Source organism: Empidonax traillii, unplaced genomic scaffold (assembly GCF_003031625.1).
Source record: "Empidonax traillii isolate 1590-97213 ecotype Southwest subspecies unplaced genomic scaffold, ASM303162v1 scaffold476:size613836, whole genome shotgun sequence".
In the NCBI taxonomy this organism is placed as follows: Eukaryota; Metazoa; Chordata; class Aves; order Passeriformes; family Tyrannidae; genus Empidonax; species Empidonax traillii.
Window position 1 is genome coordinate 562,922 of NW_020955669.1, and position 17,817 is coordinate 580,738.

The window sequence follows — 17,817 nt, forward strand, 5'->3', positions numbered from 1 at the left end:
CGTTTTCCTATCAGACCATAAGTGCTACAATCTGACAGATTTATTTATTTATTTATTTTTGCCTATGTGAGCATTTGACCCAGCTTTAGCAGAAGGAATTGGAACCTACTGCAGTCAGAACGTCACTGCTGTGGCCTCTGAGTGCCCTGTGACGGTTTGCAAAGTTACCCGGAGCCGCCAGTCCGTGAGTCACCCAGAGCCACCTTCCTAATAAGCATTTTCTAACTCGTGCTGGTTGGATTTGCCGCTCCTGGCTCTGGACAGGTGGGGCTTCTTGTTCTTCTGAGGCCTGGCGTTGTCCTTGCCGAAGTCCTTCAGCTCCGACTGGTTGTGGTAGCGGGTGTAGCGCTTGCACTTGCAGGATGTGACGGCTCGGAATTTGTAAGTCCGGCTCTCCTCGCCGGGGCAGGACATCTGGAGGCGCTGCGTGCGGCTGTGAGCGGGGATGCAGCGATAATCCAAGGAGTTCTGACGCCACCACTTCCCCCTGCCGATGGAGTTGGGGAGCAGGTGAGAGGGGACGCACTGGCCCGAGCAGATGAGCTCCTTGACAGGTTTGAGGCTGCGGCAGGGCCCGTCCGTGATGTAGCGGGTGGTTCTCATCTCCCTGCAGCTGAAGTCGGAGGCATCTGCGAACAAGAAACACGTTAATTACTTTCCCACCCCCGAGAAAGCGCTTTTTTTTTGTTGTTGTTGTTTCCACAGGAGGTATCTGTCTCTAGGTACCAGCTGAACATCTTGCATCTTGATTTTCGAGAGAAATATTTCAAAATATTCACTTGTGAGGCTTCTGATTATTTGGCCACTCTAGTTATGAGACCCTGGAGTAACACTGTACAAATTCCTGAATAAAATCCTTCTCTTGCCATGGGGTGCATTCCATGCCAGGGTTGTGCAGGGGGGCAGTGGAGCTGCTGAAGTACAGCCATTACTCCATGGCAAAATTTGATATTATTCTCCTGGCTTCATTTACCCACGGGGAACACCTTCCCCCGTTGCTCTGGTTTAACTCCACTGACTTCAGATGTCGACTCCAGATTTAAAACTCTTTTGCAACAGAGAAAGTGTTCCTTAAGTGAATTTTAACTACCATAATCTGTTCCAGGTTAGAGAAATAGCAAGTAACAGCAGCCCTAAGGAATTCCCACCATTCAGACATTGGCTTTTCCAAGTTTACTGCTCTCTGGGATAATTCCACGTCCCACACAATTTCCTTCAGACAGCTAGAGGCACCTTCTGGCTGATTAGGAACTATACAGTTTCCCTTCCCCCCTTTTTCTCAATGGACAGCTCCAGGCAAATGAAACATTAGGAAATACAAGATTTTTTTTAGCCTTAAGGACTTAGACAAACTGTCCAATGTAACTTTTTCCAAAAGTGTCTCTTTTTCTAAATTACATGCTTGGCTAACTGGCCTGTTTGGAAGACACAGAATTTGATTTTTAAAAGCGTTTGTCCAATAACTTCATCTAGATAAACACATATTAATGTTCTTCTCTTTGTCAAAAGGACAGTTTTAACTCCTCACTGTATACAAGGTGATTCCCTCCTTAGTTCAGCAAAAGAGAAGTCTGACCCTGAGCCATTAGTGGTAGAAACATTTTAATTTCTAAGCATTCAAGAAAATTATGTCTGTCTGTAAAAAATAAGGCTTTGAATCAGGTGTATTGTATCACCATAATGCATAGACAGGCACAATTAAAAATGCAATTAAATATTCAGGCATTTGCCTCAGCTATATAGGCTTATTTTCTGTGCATTTATGTCCTGTCCTGTAAGTGTGCAGGTTCAACATCATACTGCAAAATTATTCATGGGCTGATGCAACATTATATGTTCCAGAAGGGTTTCAGGCCACTTTGGACCACAATTTTGATTCCTTGTGTTAAAGATGTTAAAATAAGACCACTGTATATCTTGAATAACTGTCCAGTCTCCTTTACCCTTGATTTTTTGAGTAAATGTCCTTTCCACTTCAAAAAATACACACATATCAGTGGGGCAGATTCCCATGGGTTGATGTCAGAGTAGTAAGAGGCTAAAAAATTAAGGTATTCAGATGGAACAACAAAACCAACCTGCCATGAGCAGGGGGTTGGTGGGGCTGCCTGTGAGAAGCAGGGTGCTCCCCCTCTTAGGAATGCAAGAATCCTCTAAAGTCACACTCCCAAAAGCACTACTTTCTCTCCTAAAACACTGTTAATACTGTGGGTTTAAACACCTTCACTGACAGCTGCAGCAGAAAATCCCAACTGCCTTTCAGCTGCCCCCAGAAAAAGAAGGTTGATTCAAATCTGCAATGCACAACAGTGCAAACTCTCTCTACAGGCTTTGTACTGTGTGTCTGGCAGACCAAGTTTGCCCTATTTGCCAGTGGAAAACTGTTTTAAAACTGCCCTTTCTCTGCCTGGCGTGAGCTTCTCATCTCCTGCCTCTCCTCACGAAGCCTGTGTTCGATGCCTCACTGCCAAAGCTGGATGTTTGGCCAAATGTGGCAATATATCACAAAGCATCTGGCATTTTTTGGAAGACCTGGTTGTTGGCAAAAGAGAGAACAGCACAATTCTCCAATGTAGCTGAACACAACCCCCATGTGCCATTTCTTAGTCACAACCGGTGTGGGTCTTCCTAAATATTGAGAACTTACATCTCCACTGTCAATCCACTAAAGAGGGAAAGAAGAATTCTGATATTTCCTCACAATGCTTGAAAGCACAGTGAAATGTTAAGTAATATCTGCTCCAAGTTTTTATTGGAGATCGCAGAGAGCAACTGGGCAATGTTCAACAGACAGACCATGCTGTCACCACAGAACTCCACACCATTCCTTCTAACCTTTACATTCACACTTCTTCAATAGTAGATGTAAATCTTTATCACTTAAAGCACACCTCAAAGTTTCAATAAACAAACATATAAAAAAAGCATTCGTTTACAAACTGTCTCTTAGGGTCCAAACCAGTTAATAATGATATTTTTTCTTACCATTAGGGTCTGGAGCTTGCTGTATGTGTCTTCCTCCGTGTTTCGCCTGATTCATTGTGTTGTTGTCGCTGAAAGTCTGCTCCATCGGTGTTTCTGTGTTTTCAGTGATTTCAGGGATGATTTCTGTAGCATCATTTTTAAACACCTGCCACCCTTCCACGGATCGAAATGCAATTTGTGCCAGGACACAGACAGCGCACACAGCCCAGGAGATCTGCATGGTGGCAGCTCACAGATTAGCTTTTCAGCACTCTGACAGCTTCAGATCCTAGGCAAAGGCACATTATTCCCCTTTTTAAAATCCTTTTTAGAGCCAAGCCAGCCAATGACCATACGAAGTGGGAAGGGCCAGACAACAACTCATTCATCTCAGCTTTTGTCAGTGGGAAATAAAATGGGTGTGTGGGAGTGGGTTGGTGACCATATTCTACAACTTGTATGCAAAAACTTCTCATATTCACTTCATTTTTGTGCCTGGCAACAAATGGTGATTGACAGGACTTGGGTGAATTGAAACCCAACAAGTCTTCCTGCAGCTTTTTTTCCTAACAATGTTATAATTAAAAGCTGCTTCTACCTCCATTCACGTTTGAATTTTTGTCTACTGTGTTTTCCAAAGGTTTTTCAGACTTTTTGCTTCTGCTCTTGCTGTTCCTCTTCCCTTGCTCGCTGTATAAAGTAAGTAAATCCAGAAACTGTAGCTCAGTAGTTTTGCTTCCTGCAGGGAAATGATTGGGGTTGGGGTAGCTTTTTTTATCCCTCTCCAAAACGAGGAACTCTACATTTTGTTTCCCAAATACAGTAGAAGAAACAGGGAAGAGCTTAATTTCAACGTGAGAAGTTGTTTTGTTTAGTTTTTCTTTAAAATAGCTATTTGGAATACTTTTTTTTTAAGGTAAACAGCCAGGATGTTATGCATCACACTTTTTGATGTGCTCTTTCTTACATTTTTAACACTTGGAGGGAAAAAAAAAAGCCACACAAAACAACCAAATGTTTGCATTTGCTTTAAATTCACTTCATATTGCTACTTCTACTGACATGCTATGCAAATGCTGAATATTTGCTTATTTTAAACACAAGACCATGACCAGACTGATTTCCAGTCCTGATGACAACTAATAGACAGAAAGAATTGATGACCTTATGTCTAGGGCATCTATGCCCAAGATGCATTCATGTGTCAGGTTTTAAGGTCTCATCTCTGGTAGCCTTCCTTGCAAAAACAAGATGATAGTGGTGACAACTTCATAATTTCTGTGTCTCAAGACCCCATAACACTTTCAAGTTATCTGCAAACGATGTTAGGCTAAATCCATTAATCAGAAAGCATCTCAGCTTTTAGTTAGGTTAGATACCACAGGGAGCTCATCAGAGCTCCTGAAAGCAGCAGAGGGACACCCACGTGTGTTACTGCCATGTTTGTCACATACTTTTCTCACGAAAATGTTTCCTGTCCAAGAGATTAAAAAATGATTCACTCTCTGCCTTTCCCTTACTCCTGGGAGACTCATTACCCAAGGCTTGCAATCCATTCTGACAAATCCCCTGATGGGGCACAGACAACAGGTGCCACCAAATTTCAGGTGTAGGAGGAATGGAGGAGTACAACATACTGTTTTCTTTTTACAAGGTTTTGTTTTTTTTTTTTTTTTTCAGCAACAAGAAAAACATCTCTGTGTTATCATCACTGTGTTTTTAGCAAAAATCCAAAACCCCAGAGCCCCACAGCAGCTACCAGGGCTAAAATTAACTGTGCCCCACCCAAAACCAGCACACTGTGCTGAAAAGGAATCAGACACATTAGTGGAGAAGGTACAAGGGGTAAATTGGCATCACGGTGTTCGATTTAAGCTTATCTGTGGTCAGCAGCTCATATTTCCCACACTGCCCAGGAATTCAGTTTTTAACACGATAAAGAAGTTATTTGCTTCTCAAACAGGTTTTTTTTTTTTCCTAAGATGCTGCTAAGACAGTCTTCCTCAAGCAACTTTTATGTGCCTCAAAAGAACTTTGCTGTGTCAATGCTGTCGTGTGATCTCCTGCAAGCAGCCAAGAATAAATGGGCTCTTAGTACTGTCCCAGCAGAGTCTGATAAATCACCCTGGTGCCTTGCCTTTTCCAATGCTAAGAACACACTGGATTCATCCAACAGTATTCAGGGACTCAGTGCTGACTATCTAGGCAAGAATAATAAGCCTATAGCTCCATCTGGTGAGTCAGCTTGCCAGCAACATTGGCAGACTGGAATTAAAATTAAAAAAACCCCAACCCACACTTAATTCTTTCCCGGATTTACTTGCAGGAGAAATTAATAGGACACTAATTCTCACTAATTCTCACCAGGAAATCCTTAGACAACACCTCTCAGGTTTGTTCTGTCTGTAGTTTTACTCAGCCCAGAGAGTAATTGTAGAAGAAACCTCTGTGCTAAACTAAGAATCCATTAGATAGTCTCTCCGTGCTAAAAACATTACAGCAAACTTGTAGAATTAATTTAAAAAATAAAAGAAGGGGGAAAGTCCTGCTTCTAATTCTAGCATCAGAGATTTAATGAGGTCTGGACAACAGAAGACAGCTCAATGAAAATATTTAAATGGTGAAAATAAACATTGCTAGTATCCTTTCTGCTGTTGTTCTTTGCTGAGATAAATATTGGCACATGTTTGTTTTTCAACTCTCATGAAGCGGTTTCTGGCAGTCCCCACGGTGCAGTCTCAAATGTCAGGTACAACACTTGTCCACCTTGTCTCACTCCCAATACTTTCTCAATTTTATATTACATATAATATATTACAATGCAATATTTCCTTCTCCAATCAGAAAAAGAAATGTAGAAGTACACAGCACATCACTGTGGATTAGAGGCACACAAGCTCTTCTTGGCCAGCTAAAATAGGTAGAGGAATTTGCACCATGACTGTACTCAGAGAGCGAGCCTAAAAGAGGAAGGGTGTGATCCATTAATGGAGCAGTGGTCTGACATTCTATTTTTAGCCTACTCTAAAAGCAGAGATAGAAATGGTTTCCTTTCTGAGTTGCCTATCAGCAACTTAGGATATATTGTCTCAATTTGTAAAACCAATTTATAACACGGTCTTACTTATCCTTCTCCATCCTCATATTACAAAATGTTAAATCAGTTTTATTACACTGAGACAAATGGGCCAGAGCACCACTGAAGGTACCACTAAAGTGGGAGTGTCCTGTGAAGTAAAAGAGTGTTTTGAATATAAAAACATTCCCCTCTGTCTTGATCCTGACAAGTATAAAAACATTGCTGTGAGGTGAACAGGCTCAAGAAACCATTCTGGTTTTAACTGACAGTTCCTACCTTCTTAAAATTTATGGAAGAGTAACAAAGTTCTAAGGCCTAATGGCTTCTTAGCTCTTTAATGGATTGGAAATTTGACTTCCAAGTAACAGGCAAAAGACAAAGTGAATGCACACAAATCTCTATTTTTTTACCCTTGCAGTGCAGATAGGTATTAAGAACACATGGTGTGAGACAAGACCAAAATAAAATAAAATAAAATAAATCTATGCTCACAGTAAAAATTTTAAAAGGATAATTTATAAATCAGACAGCAGTAGGAAAAAGTCAGCATTGTAGAAAAGATAAGGCCAGTATTCTATTTCCCAAGCTACCCAGCACAAAATTAATAAGTGGGAATTTTGAAGAAGCAATTAATTTAACCCTGATAAAAGGGGAGAAAGCAAACAGGTATGTAATTAGCCCAGGGAATTCACTACTGCTCATTATTACTGAACCATCCTGATACAAAGCAAGCACCGAGTCCTGACTGACTGCAGAGGGGTGATGGGATATATAAAGTGCTCCCCAGTTGTCACTTCAAGGGACACAGAAGAGAAAAGAGATTTGGCAGTTCCATCCTGTTCAAGAAAACGGAATAAGTCTTCAAGCAGAACAATCACCTCTGGTGTTTAATTTCAATAAAGTTACCTATCTACACAGAACGTTCCCTGGCCACTCCCACCTCCCCAAACCACACCACCCCAGTAACCAGAAGTAAAACAATGTACGATCTTCGTGATTTTTGACTGCTGAACTGAGTAGACAAAACTAGCTCTGGGATCACACGTGGTACTAATACAAATAGTGTTTCTGTTTAAAGTTTAAGATTTTTCAGTCTAGAACTACATTAAAGCACAGGTAAAAAGGGAACACAGTCACCCTGGTTTCTGTTTAACCAACAATTCTGAATTTTGAGTGTGAGATCCTTTGCATCAATAACAGTCCTGTAGCTCACAGGGACATATTTAAACACTAACCTTGCAATGACTCAGCTCACCTGTATGTCAAACAGAATCAAGACATCCTTTATTTTAATAGAAAGTAAATATTTCCTATACATTGTGGTACGTTACAATTCTCATTTCTAATTGAATGACACCATGCAAGCAATCTAAGAAGTCAAGAGTACACTTCTGCAAACTGCTTTGTAAGCACACCTGTGGCGCCCTACTGGAAGGTGTGTGTGCTCATTCCATTTTATGCTGATAAACAGTGACAGTAAATAAGGGATAAAGACACTGTAATTCCATACAAGCTCTGAAAGCCATCACATTCTGATACTTAGGACTTTATCATACATCCAGTACAAGCATTTCTAAATACAAACATTACTTCTCCCTTGCTCAAGTTTTTTCCTCGGCATTTGCTGATGACATTTTTTTCTAGTATGAATTCAGAACAAAAATAAAAGGGCATTTAATAACACACTATTTCATGTCAATCACAACAGCAGGAGGTACAGCTATTCTTGGAAATACAGTGTGCATCAAGAATGGGCTCTGAATGGCTTTACTACTTATTACACACTGTGTATTGCATAAATCCACACCAAACGCTGCATACACTTCATTTTACAAACCAGTGCATCTGTGCATTTGTACATACACTTCTCCACTCCTTTCAGCTCCTACATTCAAACTTTAGGCACCTCTGTGCATGAAAAAGAAGCTTTAGAAATTACAGTGCTTCTGTTAAGTGAGTGAGTGAGTGATGAGATGTGTCGGGGCTTTCAGAAACTCGTGCTCTGGTGAGACACAAGATAAAGCTTAAACGAATCACATTCAGTGTCAGTGCAAACCACACATGCTATGAAGTCTTCAGGGGCTCTGAAATACACGTGGAGATAGCTGTTCTCACTGGAGATACCCCTCTAAAAACACCTCTTCATTGCAACAGCTCCAAACAGCAACACAGCTTTGTGCTGCATCGACAGTCCCAGAGTTCAAGACAGATACTTTCGCCGGACGAGCAGGAATCCTGCCTCTCTCTAGCTTGGTGGCTGGGGGGGGTTTGGGGTCTCTAAGATGTCCTCTAAAGGTCTGAGAGACTTAAAAAAAAAATAAACACCGCAGCGCCCCCCGTCCTAGGGCTTCAGTTTGCCCTCCTTCACTAATCGCTCGTTGAGCTGGCACAGCTGCCTCAGGAAGCCGTCGTTGGGGCCGATCTCCCGCTTCTGCCGCACGGTGCTCAGCGCGGTCTTGACGTCCATGTGGCGGCGGAGCATGAGGTAGGCGATGACCAGCGTGGGGGAGCGGCTGTAACCCTCGCGGCAGTGCACGAACACCTGTCCTGCGGGGGGGGGGGGAGACAGGGCGGGATTTGGGGTTACAGCGGAAGCAACGTGAGATCTTTGGGGTGTAAAGCGGAGTGTTTATCGGTCCCTTCGCGGCTGGCGAGTTCCAAATGGACAGAGGGTGAATAGAACTTAGGGGGGAGGTGCTAACACTCTGTTAGTGGGGTCGAGGATGATGCAAAAGGGAAAGGTTCTATATCAAACAATCACACATTTGCTACTGTATTACAAGAGTAAAGCTGTGTCTGTTCACTGCACTTCCCCGATCTTTTGTGGTTTTAGGACAAGCCTTGCCCCTAAAAGATGACCAGCACCAAAGAGCACAAGTAACAGAACAACAGGTGAGAGAGAGGAGGGAGAATATGTTAATCTTAAAACTGGCTCCAGCAACAAAGTTCCTCTTTGTTTGCCGCTGTAAGAACACAGTGGCAGGCACGGTAGACAGCCACAAAGACTGAAAGAATCAGCAAATACAACTGACACTGCACATTCAGATTGACTCTGCAACTACTCAGATCAAACTGTGCAAGGAGAGCCATGGATGGCACTGTTAAACTCTTCTCTCCTCCTGCAGCCTGTTTCAGTCAGTCACAGCAACAACTGCAAGAGTCACATTTCAAGTTTTAGAAGTTCTCCTACTCCACCAAACTGGATGTAAAATTTACTTCCATCTGTCAAAAATCCACATCACAGCTCCTGTACCCCTTTGCCCATTTCAGAGAAAGAACTTCTAGAATTGTTGGGCACTCCTTTTTCATGCTTAATCGTGAGGCAATTGTAGAAATAACTGGTATGCTGACACAGTCAGACAATAACAAACACCATCTGTCCCACTGCACTATGTCCTGGGATTTCTGCTCTGAGGAAATACACTGTAGAGAAATGTGGCAATCAACAACAAATATAATCTTCAGTTTTCCTGCAATCCCACAAAACAAAAGAGGCAATCAACACATAAAATAATGTCGTGACTTAATGTAATAAAAACTGCAAGGTGACAGTCTCTATCCTTACTGCACATTTAGAAAAAACCCACATAACAGCTTATGTGAATACTCTTCAGCAGTGCATTACTTGTATCACTTCTGCCCTTGAATTTCAAGATCTAGTGTCCTAAACCAACTTTTAGACACTGGACTTACTTTTTAAAATTATTTTTTCATGTGATGTAACACTTCTAAGGAAAAATAAAATCGTATCTTCCCAGAAAGGAAGCAGCAGCTGTTTCCCTTTTCAAAGTCTCCCCTACAAAGACAGACTTCCCTTTGCCATATACTGGAGACCTACATGTATGAACAGAAGACTGAGTTGTCTTTTTCTATATTCTTGTATCTTCGATCCAGGGCCTTGATCTGAATCCTCGACACGGCTGCTCTGCTGATAATCTGAGCAAAGAACCATTTTAAGCAGCAAATCGCTACGAAACATACGCAGTGCACAGAAAACACGGTAGAAAGGTATTTCAGTTGGCCTTACCATCCTTCTGGGAAAGTGCTTTCTCAATAAAATCAGCTGCCTCCTCAAAATAGCGGCTGAGGTTAAACTCCTGCGTATCGTTAGCTTTAATGCCATGGTATCTGATGCCTGTGCCTTCATAGAACTCTGCATTAGTGTTCACATGCATGAATGATTTCCCCTCTGCTGCATTCAGAACATGGGTTATCCCCAGGCGCTGCAGCCTCATAATGTTCTTGGCTATGAACCTGCGTGACAGAAAGTGTCGAGAAAAGGATTAGAATGTGGCGAATCATCTCAGTGCTCGTGATGTTCTCAGAAGGTGTTGATAACCCAGCCCTTTGATTCGTCTGTTAACAGATGTTCAAATATATTGTGCCCAGAAGTGAGCTAGCTACAGGTTAAAAATCACCAGGAATATTTAGAGCCATGGTCACTACTTGTGCATGAGAGGACGCTGCTTTCTTGGCTGACAGCTGAGGAGAGCACACATGAAACTTAATCTGCTAGTTCCTACTGCAGCAGAAAATTATAACTTTCTGAATATAAAATTCTCACCGAAGTGAGGAAATACTGGAGATGATAACACAAAGCCCAGCATACTAACTTCTAAGATTAACCATTACCCACATAAGATAATTTAAACCCCAGTTCTAAAAGGCCTCTATTCTCAGCTACCAGTGTTGCAGAACTTGGTAAGCTGCAGTACTTGCTACCCTGGCAGACACTCCAGGCAAAATGACATTTTAGGGGGCAATTTTAAGCACCGTGAAGTAGCACTAGCTCCTCTCAGGCCACAGGAAGATAGAAAGTGACTGTGAGTAAGTGTTACTGCACGTTCAGAGGTCAGGGGAGTCCCATGCACAAATCTCTGCTTGTGCCCTGGAATGCAATCTACAGTAACAGACAACCATTAAATAACATGAGGAGACCACTAACTCCTTTTTGTCATAAACCCACTACTTTTCATTTTGAACCTGGTTATTTCCACGTGTCAGTCACAATATCCGCCTCACTTTCCTTGGAAGAAAAAAAACTAACACGTATGTTTTATCACACTGTGTAGTCTCCCAGTAAAATCTCAGCATTAGCAGAATGTGACAGAAGGCTTTAGCTGAAAGATAACTCAGCTCCTACACACATAAATACCTTTATTGTTTCTAAAAGCAGCTTTCAATATGTGTCTACTGGATGTAGAAACAGAAATATTTCAGAAAAATCTCCCTACAGCTCAAGTCATAAATTGCAAATACAAGGAGTCTAAATATTAAGCTGAACTCCAGCTGAGCCTTTATTGCAGTATTATTTTGGTCAAGTTTCTCTGAGATGGCAATGCACTTAAGGCTGGACATGCAGGTATTCTAAAATTTCAAAATAAATACCCAAATTAGTTGGTTTATAGCTACACGAATCTCTGAGTGCATTCACTCACAATTTTCATGCAATTCAGGGCTACGAACAATCTCGAGTGCTCCTCTGCTCCTGATGACCGTTCACCCCTTAAATTTTAGTGTAATCAGATGAATCCTGATGCATGAGTGAAGCTTCCACATTTTTTGCTGCCCGTGCCAAGCAACAATGGCAATGAGCCAACTATTTGTAAGACTTCATTACCCAAACAAATGTTGACAGATTTTCCATCTGGCAGGACATCATCTGTGCCATGGTACAAGTATCAGTGTCTGGGGAATTCTGCTTGCAACACAAAAATCCTACAGTGCAAGGCCAAACCAAAAAAGTGTTAAAATTCATCTGGAGGTTTCTACACTTACTGGTGTGAGTACATGGTTTAAGTAATATCATCTAGATCAGCATATTTCTGGTAGTGGTCAGGATCAATAAGAACTTCAATCCTGGAATCATGAAAGAATCTGGCAACACAGATTGGCCCCCCCTGGAGGCAAACTCATTCCCAGTGAATGATTTTTGCAGATTTTTATAGATTGTTTTCTTACACAGCTAGAGGTGAAAAAGACTGTATTTGTATGCCATTTGTTTCTCCCTTTCCAAACAGTCCTGGGATCTCTCTCTCTCTCTCATCCTTAACATTTCATTCCAGCTGCATCATGTTCAATGTTGGGATGCTAGCTTCTCCACATCACAGCAGAGAGATGCTAACATCAGCTTCATCTGGTTCCTGAAAAAAAACCACAGAGTCTTGTCCATTCTCAACATGGAAGATTCAGAGTTCCTCATCCCATGAGTAACACTACTAAGAGGTGTTTCTTTTGAATAGAGATGAAATGATTTTACTAGCCACAAAACACAAGTCTTGGAGAACTATTCATCAGCAATTAAGGGTGCATGGAGCTATAAACCAATGCCATATGGGATTATAGGCAAATAGAGCAAGTCTTTAATGGCAAAAATGCCAGCATATTAACGTATTTTATTTTCCACTGTTATGTTCATGGAAAATTGTTTCTTCACCAACGCTTCCCTTGCAGTCCATAAATTTAATATTAATTTTGGGAGAAGGCCTTCCATACTCCTTACAACACAGCTGCAGGCCTAGCACATTAAGAACAAAAACCAGGTTACCCACACACATTAAAGCAGACAGGAAAACTAAGACTGGGCATTCATAACCACAACATTTTTACCAAATAAATTTCTGGAGCCATGGCTTGAATTGTCATAGGTTTCCAGTAGTCTGGGAAAAAAAACACCCCTTAGCCAGTTCAGAAATGTAAGCCTGCTCGCTTTCAGGCAAAACATTGGCTCTGACAAGACATGGTTGCTCTGGAGAAAACCCTACCACCCTCCAGCTCATTGACTGCTTCCCCACCCCCTCCATCTCCCATTTTGGTGTCATCTGTATCATTCATCCAAAAATCAATTCTGTCCAACTGTTCTGGTCATGAACACAACTTACTAGCAAAAATAGGAATTATTAGGAGAAAAAAAAAAAAAACAAAAAACAGATTTGACACAACTGAGCTAGTGTTCCATTGTTAAACAACTTCCTTAGCTCTAACCTCGTTTCAACTCTATTTTAGCGCAGCTCTGGGAATTCAACAGGGTACTGAACGCCTCAGCATTTGGATGCCGTTTATGAGCTGTCCTAACGTTTGCTGTGTCAGTCACCAGGAGGAGGCTCAGTCAGCAGAGAGGCTGCCCGGGCCTTCCAGCCACAGGAGGACTGACTCAGGCTGCCTGGGCTGCACAGCCCGGGCCAGGCCCGCGGAAGGCCCGCAGGCCCCGCGGACACTCCAGCAGCTCCCACCCCGCAGGCTGGGACCGGCTTGCGGCTGCAGGAGCCGCTCGGTGAACGCCCCGCGCCCCGAACCGGCCCGGCCCAGCCCGCAGGACCCGCCGCCCGGGCCGCCCCACACGGGCCCGTCCTCCACCCGCGGCGGCCTCGCCCCTGCCGAGCCGCCCGCCCCGGGCCCCGGCCCGGCGCACTCACGCGTTCCCCACGTGGATGCGCGGCACCACCTCGTTGCTGTGCGCGCTGGGCAGGCTGTAGCAGCCGCTGCCGTTGGCCAGCAGGTCGTTCAGCTCCTCCACCGAGATCTCGTAATCGGCCATGGCCGAGCCTCCTCCTCCTCCTCCTCCTCCTGCTGCTCCGCCGCAGCCAGCCGGAGGCCCCCTTGGCGCAGAGCGGCTCCCGCCCGGCCCGCGCCCGCCCCGCCCGGCTCCAGCCGCCGCCTCAGGGGCGGGGCCGCCTCAGGCGCTGCCGCCGCCGGCTTCGGGACGAGCGCTCGGTGCCCTGAGGGATCGTGGTGCTCCTCCGACCCCAGCCTTGACCGACCCCAAACCCAACCCCAACCCCGGCCCCGGCCCCATGCAGTGCTGGGGATGGACCCTGCAGGCCTCACCCTGAAGCTGCTGCTGGTCGGAGACAGCGCCGTGGGCAAGTCGAGGTGCTGCCGCTGTTCGCTGAGCCGGGCTGAGCCGGGCTGGGCCGAGCTGGGCCGAGCTGGGCTGGGCTGAGCTGAACTCGCGGTTTCTTTTCCCCCCACCCGCAGCCTCCTGCGGAGGTTCACGGACGGCGCGTTTGAGCCGAGCCTGAAACCCACCATCGGTGAGTCCGGAACCCGCCCGGCCCCGAGCTGGGGGATGTTTCTGTCGGGGTCCCGTCGGCGAGAGGAAGGGTTGGGGAGCCGGGACCGTGTGAACCGCGGGAGGCGGCTGCGAGGGCGAGCACTGGACAGTTCCTTCTAACCAGCCTTCTCTTCTGACATCTCAGGTGTTGATTTTAGAGTGAAGAAAATGGTGGTGGACGGCCACGCAGTGCAGCTTGCCATATGGGTAGGTCTTGTTCCAGACGGATGGGGATAGGTTTGTTCTCGACAGATGTGCAAAGCTTTTGTGTTTCTCTTTTTCTTACCCCTCTTACTTCCTACTCCTCCCTTGCTAAAGTCTTCTGCGTGTTGAGATTGTATATTTATGATGCAGCACAAGAAGAATGAGTGTCTGTCATGATCATAACAGCAGCAGTTGCAGATGATGTTCCTTTCAAAACACTTGTAAAAGTTTCATTGGTCAAGGTTTGGGACTTCCTTCAATTCTAGGAATCACTGTGTCTCCTTTCCTGCAGTGTCTCTCGCTGGAAAACCAGTCACTCCTCACCTCCTTCAGTTCAGCTGGTTTTTAACTGATCAAGCCTAGCTGCATGGCTGCTGGCCTTTTATGAATTTCTGTTATTGTCTCACTCATGTTACAGGTGTCTGCTTATTGCTTTAACCTTCATCCATGCTTTTCTACCCCTCCTTAACCATTTTCCGTTGCTGCTGCTGTTTCCTGACAGCTTTGCTCACTCTCACATCTTAATGTTTCACGTATCCTTCCTGGCCAGGAAGATTTTAAATTTACTCCTCTTATGTAGTTTTAAATCCTTTTTTTTTTTTTTTGTTCTAAATATATTTGATGTTGTGTGTTTGGTTTGTTGTTTTTTTTTTTCCACCCCCCTTCTCCTCCCCTCCACTGTAGGATACGGCAGGACAGGAGCGCTTTAGAACACTGACTCCCAGTTATTACCGAGGAGCTCAAGGGGTTGTTTTAGGTATGAAGTATGTGGAAGAAAAATAATGAGTAACAAAAATTGTTTTTTATAACATTATAACATATTTTTTTTAATTTTTTTACAACATTACTGCTTGTTAGCTCAAACACTGGGTATGCAAAGCCACTGGCACGAAGTAGCGCTGCTTCAAAATACTTTAAATTAAAAAGAAGCAGAGATGTCACACTGCAAGCTGTTTGAGTGGATGAATTATTAGCTTTCTAGTTATAACTTCAGTGATTTTCTGGTAATAGGGCAAATTGGGGTTTGTGTTCTGTATTCCTTACTGACTTTGGGTGAGTACAGCAAGGGTGTTCCAGCTCTGGGAAGAGGATATGGTTGATGTCTCTCTCTGTAATTCCCTAATACCATTTTTTTTTTTCAGGGCAAGTAGTTAGGTAGTGTGGACTAAGTGAAGTGAACGTTGTTCAAGACTCTACAGCTGTTAAACATCTTTTCCTCTGTTACCAGTGTACGATGTTACAAGAAAAGACACTTTCACAGGACTGGAAGGCTGGCTGAAGGAGCTGGAAATATATACCTCCAAAAGCAACACTGTGAAGATGCTGGTTGGCAATAAAACCGATAAGGTCAGTTTAGGAATGCATCCTTTTACATTGTTCCCCAGATTGCTTGCTCATGATGGAGTATAAATGTGAGAGAAAATGCAGTTAAGTGACACATATTGTGTGAGGAGGTGATATGCTCTGAGCTGGGCAGGCTCCACTTATGACATCATTTTAGAAGCAGGTACTGTTGAAGATTTTAATGTGGCTGTGAGGTGCACTGGTTGCTGTTTGTTTCTGGGGTGTTTTGACATATTTAGGTGCCTATTGCATAGTGAGATGCTTCACTCTTGCTTTACCAGAGGTTTTCAGTGTGGCTATCAGTGAATTAGGCTCTCTTCTGCTCCCTTCCACATCTGCCCAGTTTCAGAACCTTTGATAACACCTTTTTGGCTACTTGCCTACTGAAATCTCCTTTCTGGCATGTGTCATGCTCCTGGTTGATTCAGAACTTAGCAACACATTCATTTCCTACTGATTTGGCACATGGTGTGATTCTTGGAGCTGTCCTGTGCAGGGGCAGGAGTTGGACTTTCATGATCCTGTTGGGTCCCAACCAACCCAAGAGATTCTGATTTGATGTTCCTATAGTTCAGTTTGACCCTGTAACACCTGGCCTAGCAGTAAGCTGTCTGTAGAGTGGGAAAATCTTGTTGATTACTACATATTGCAGACATTTTTTCTTTCAACTTTTGCAGTGGTGCTTTTCAAGGTGCTTCCTCAAAGCGGCAAGTGTAGCTTATTTTAGCCATGTTTTCCATTTGTCTCTGCAGCCTGATCGTGAAGTGGAGAGAAAAGAAGGACTCCAGTTTGCAAGGAAACGCTCCTTGCTTTTTATAGGTATGCACCTCTGTGACAAAAACTTGTCTTATGTCTTTTTTGGTATTGCTAAGCATGATTGAAGTGTACAGTTGTATTTCAGATTGATGGGTTCATTTGCCTTGTTTTTAGTACCTATTTTTGGGGGGTTCCTTTTGCTGCATTAGATCATGTGCATGGATGTAGGTTTTGACTTTTTGCACAGATGAAATTTTATATTTTCCTGAAGCTAGCAGGGTGCATTTCTGTTTACCCTATTCAGTTTAAGTGTACCTTAAAGGGAGAATGGAGAGGAGCTTGGCTCATTAAAAGAAAAAAAAAATAAAGTCACGTCATCTCGCTGGTCCCAAAATAACTTTCTACAAAGTGGAATGTACTCCCTGCAAATAAGGTAAAATATTTTTTTCCCCCTCCACCAGAGACCAGTGCCAAGACACAGGATGGAGTGCAACATGCCTTTGAGGAACTAGTCCTAAAGATCCTGCAGACACCAGGTCTTTGGGATAAAAGCACAGAGAAGCGGGGAGTCCGGCTCGTGGAATCTTCAGCACAGCAGAGTAAAAGTTTATGTGGTTCATACTGTCCACTTACTTAAATCTACAGGTGGCTGTTCTGCCTGAATGCAGGGGACCTAAAACAAAACACAAACAAACAAAAAACACACACACACACACAAAAAAAAAAAGGGGTGGGGGTGTTTGCATTCCAAGCACTACTCTGTTTTTAATTATTATAACCTAAGGTGCACCTTGTATGTAACGTGCCTTGCTTCTCTTAATGCACTATTAGGCTGTGTTTGATCATAAAACAAACATACAGCTTTATTTGCTGCTAGTCATCCAAAATATTTTAAGATGTTAAAGATAGCAACCTTGCTTTAAATAAATTCTGACCCTTAGTTTTTCTTTACATTAAATCTGTATCTTCTGAACGTGTTTATGTCTTGCAGACTATAAAAGCATGCTTGTAGCCTTGCAATACAGATCTAGGGTAAGATTATTCTGCTCATTTCATAATTTCATAAAGTTGCTTAGTTTGAAACGCTGTCACTGAAATAGTTTTTAAAATATTACATTCAAGTTTTTCCTAGGCCCAAGGTACATCTGTCACAAAACTCACTTGGCAACGTGTCTCTCTTCTCGAAGAAGCCAAATTACTTTTGGTGGCTGTGCTGGAAAACAGGTTGCAGGAGGAGTGCTTGTACATTTGCTGAGGTCACCAGTCTGGCAGCACTGACAAGCTGGAGCAGAGACCTGACTGGGAAAAGTGCTTGTTCTTGTAGCAGTGGGAATGTAGATTGAGTGACACTGGTATGTAAGAAAGGTGCTTTTAATATGCATTGTTTAGTTCTGCTAAACGTGGTGGAACAAGAATA

At 43.5% G+C, this 17,817-nt stretch overlaps 3 protein-coding genes across 4 annotated transcripts; 1 reads left to right on the forward strand and 2 right to left on the reverse strand.

The window, feature by feature from the left end:
- Positions 1-61: 61 nt before the first annotated feature.
- On the reverse strand, positions 62-3,205 carry SOST (sclerostin). Its single transcript, XM_027896064.1, has 2 exons — positions 2,986-3,205; positions 62-629 (listed from the first exon to the last, which is right to left on the reverse strand). The coding sequence occupies exons 1-2, from the start codon at positions 3,203-3,205 to the stop codon at positions 208-210; spliced, it is 642 nt and encodes a 213-aa protein (XP_027751865.1). The 3' UTR covers positions 62-207.
- A 4,094-nt stretch (positions 3,206-7,299) lies between these two features.
- Positions 7,300-13,594, reverse strand: DUSP3 (dual specificity phosphatase 3). The gene is made up of 3 exons (XM_027896009.1): positions 13,459-13,594; positions 10,071-10,297; positions 7,300-8,590 (listed from the first exon to the last, which is right to left on the reverse strand). Exons 1-3 carry the CDS (start codon positions 13,578-13,580, stop codon positions 8,385-8,387), a joined length of 555 nt encoding a protein of 184 aa, XP_027751810.1. The 5' UTR covers positions 13,581-13,594; the 3' UTR covers positions 7,300-8,384.
- A 221-nt stretch (positions 13,595-13,815) lies between these two features.
- On the forward strand, positions 13,816-17,075 carry LOC114063620 (ras-related protein Rab-18-B-like). Of its 2 annotated transcripts, none has more exons than XM_027896007.1 (7): positions 13,816-13,915; positions 14,021-14,076; positions 14,242-14,303; positions 14,985-15,057; positions 15,529-15,647; positions 16,397-16,463; positions 16,862-17,075. In XM_027896007.1, the coding sequence occupies exons 1-7, from the start codon at positions 13,851-13,853 to the stop codon at positions 17,035-17,037; spliced, it is 618 nt and encodes a 205-aa protein (XP_027751808.1). In that variant the 5' UTR covers positions 13,816-13,850; the 3' UTR covers positions 17,038-17,075. The 2 variants fall into 2 exon arrangements, with proteins under 2 accessions (XP_027751808.1, XP_027751809.1); XM_027896008.1 differs by having other exon boundaries at positions 15,562-15,647.
- The last annotated feature ends 742 nt before the right edge of the window (positions 17,076-17,817 follow it).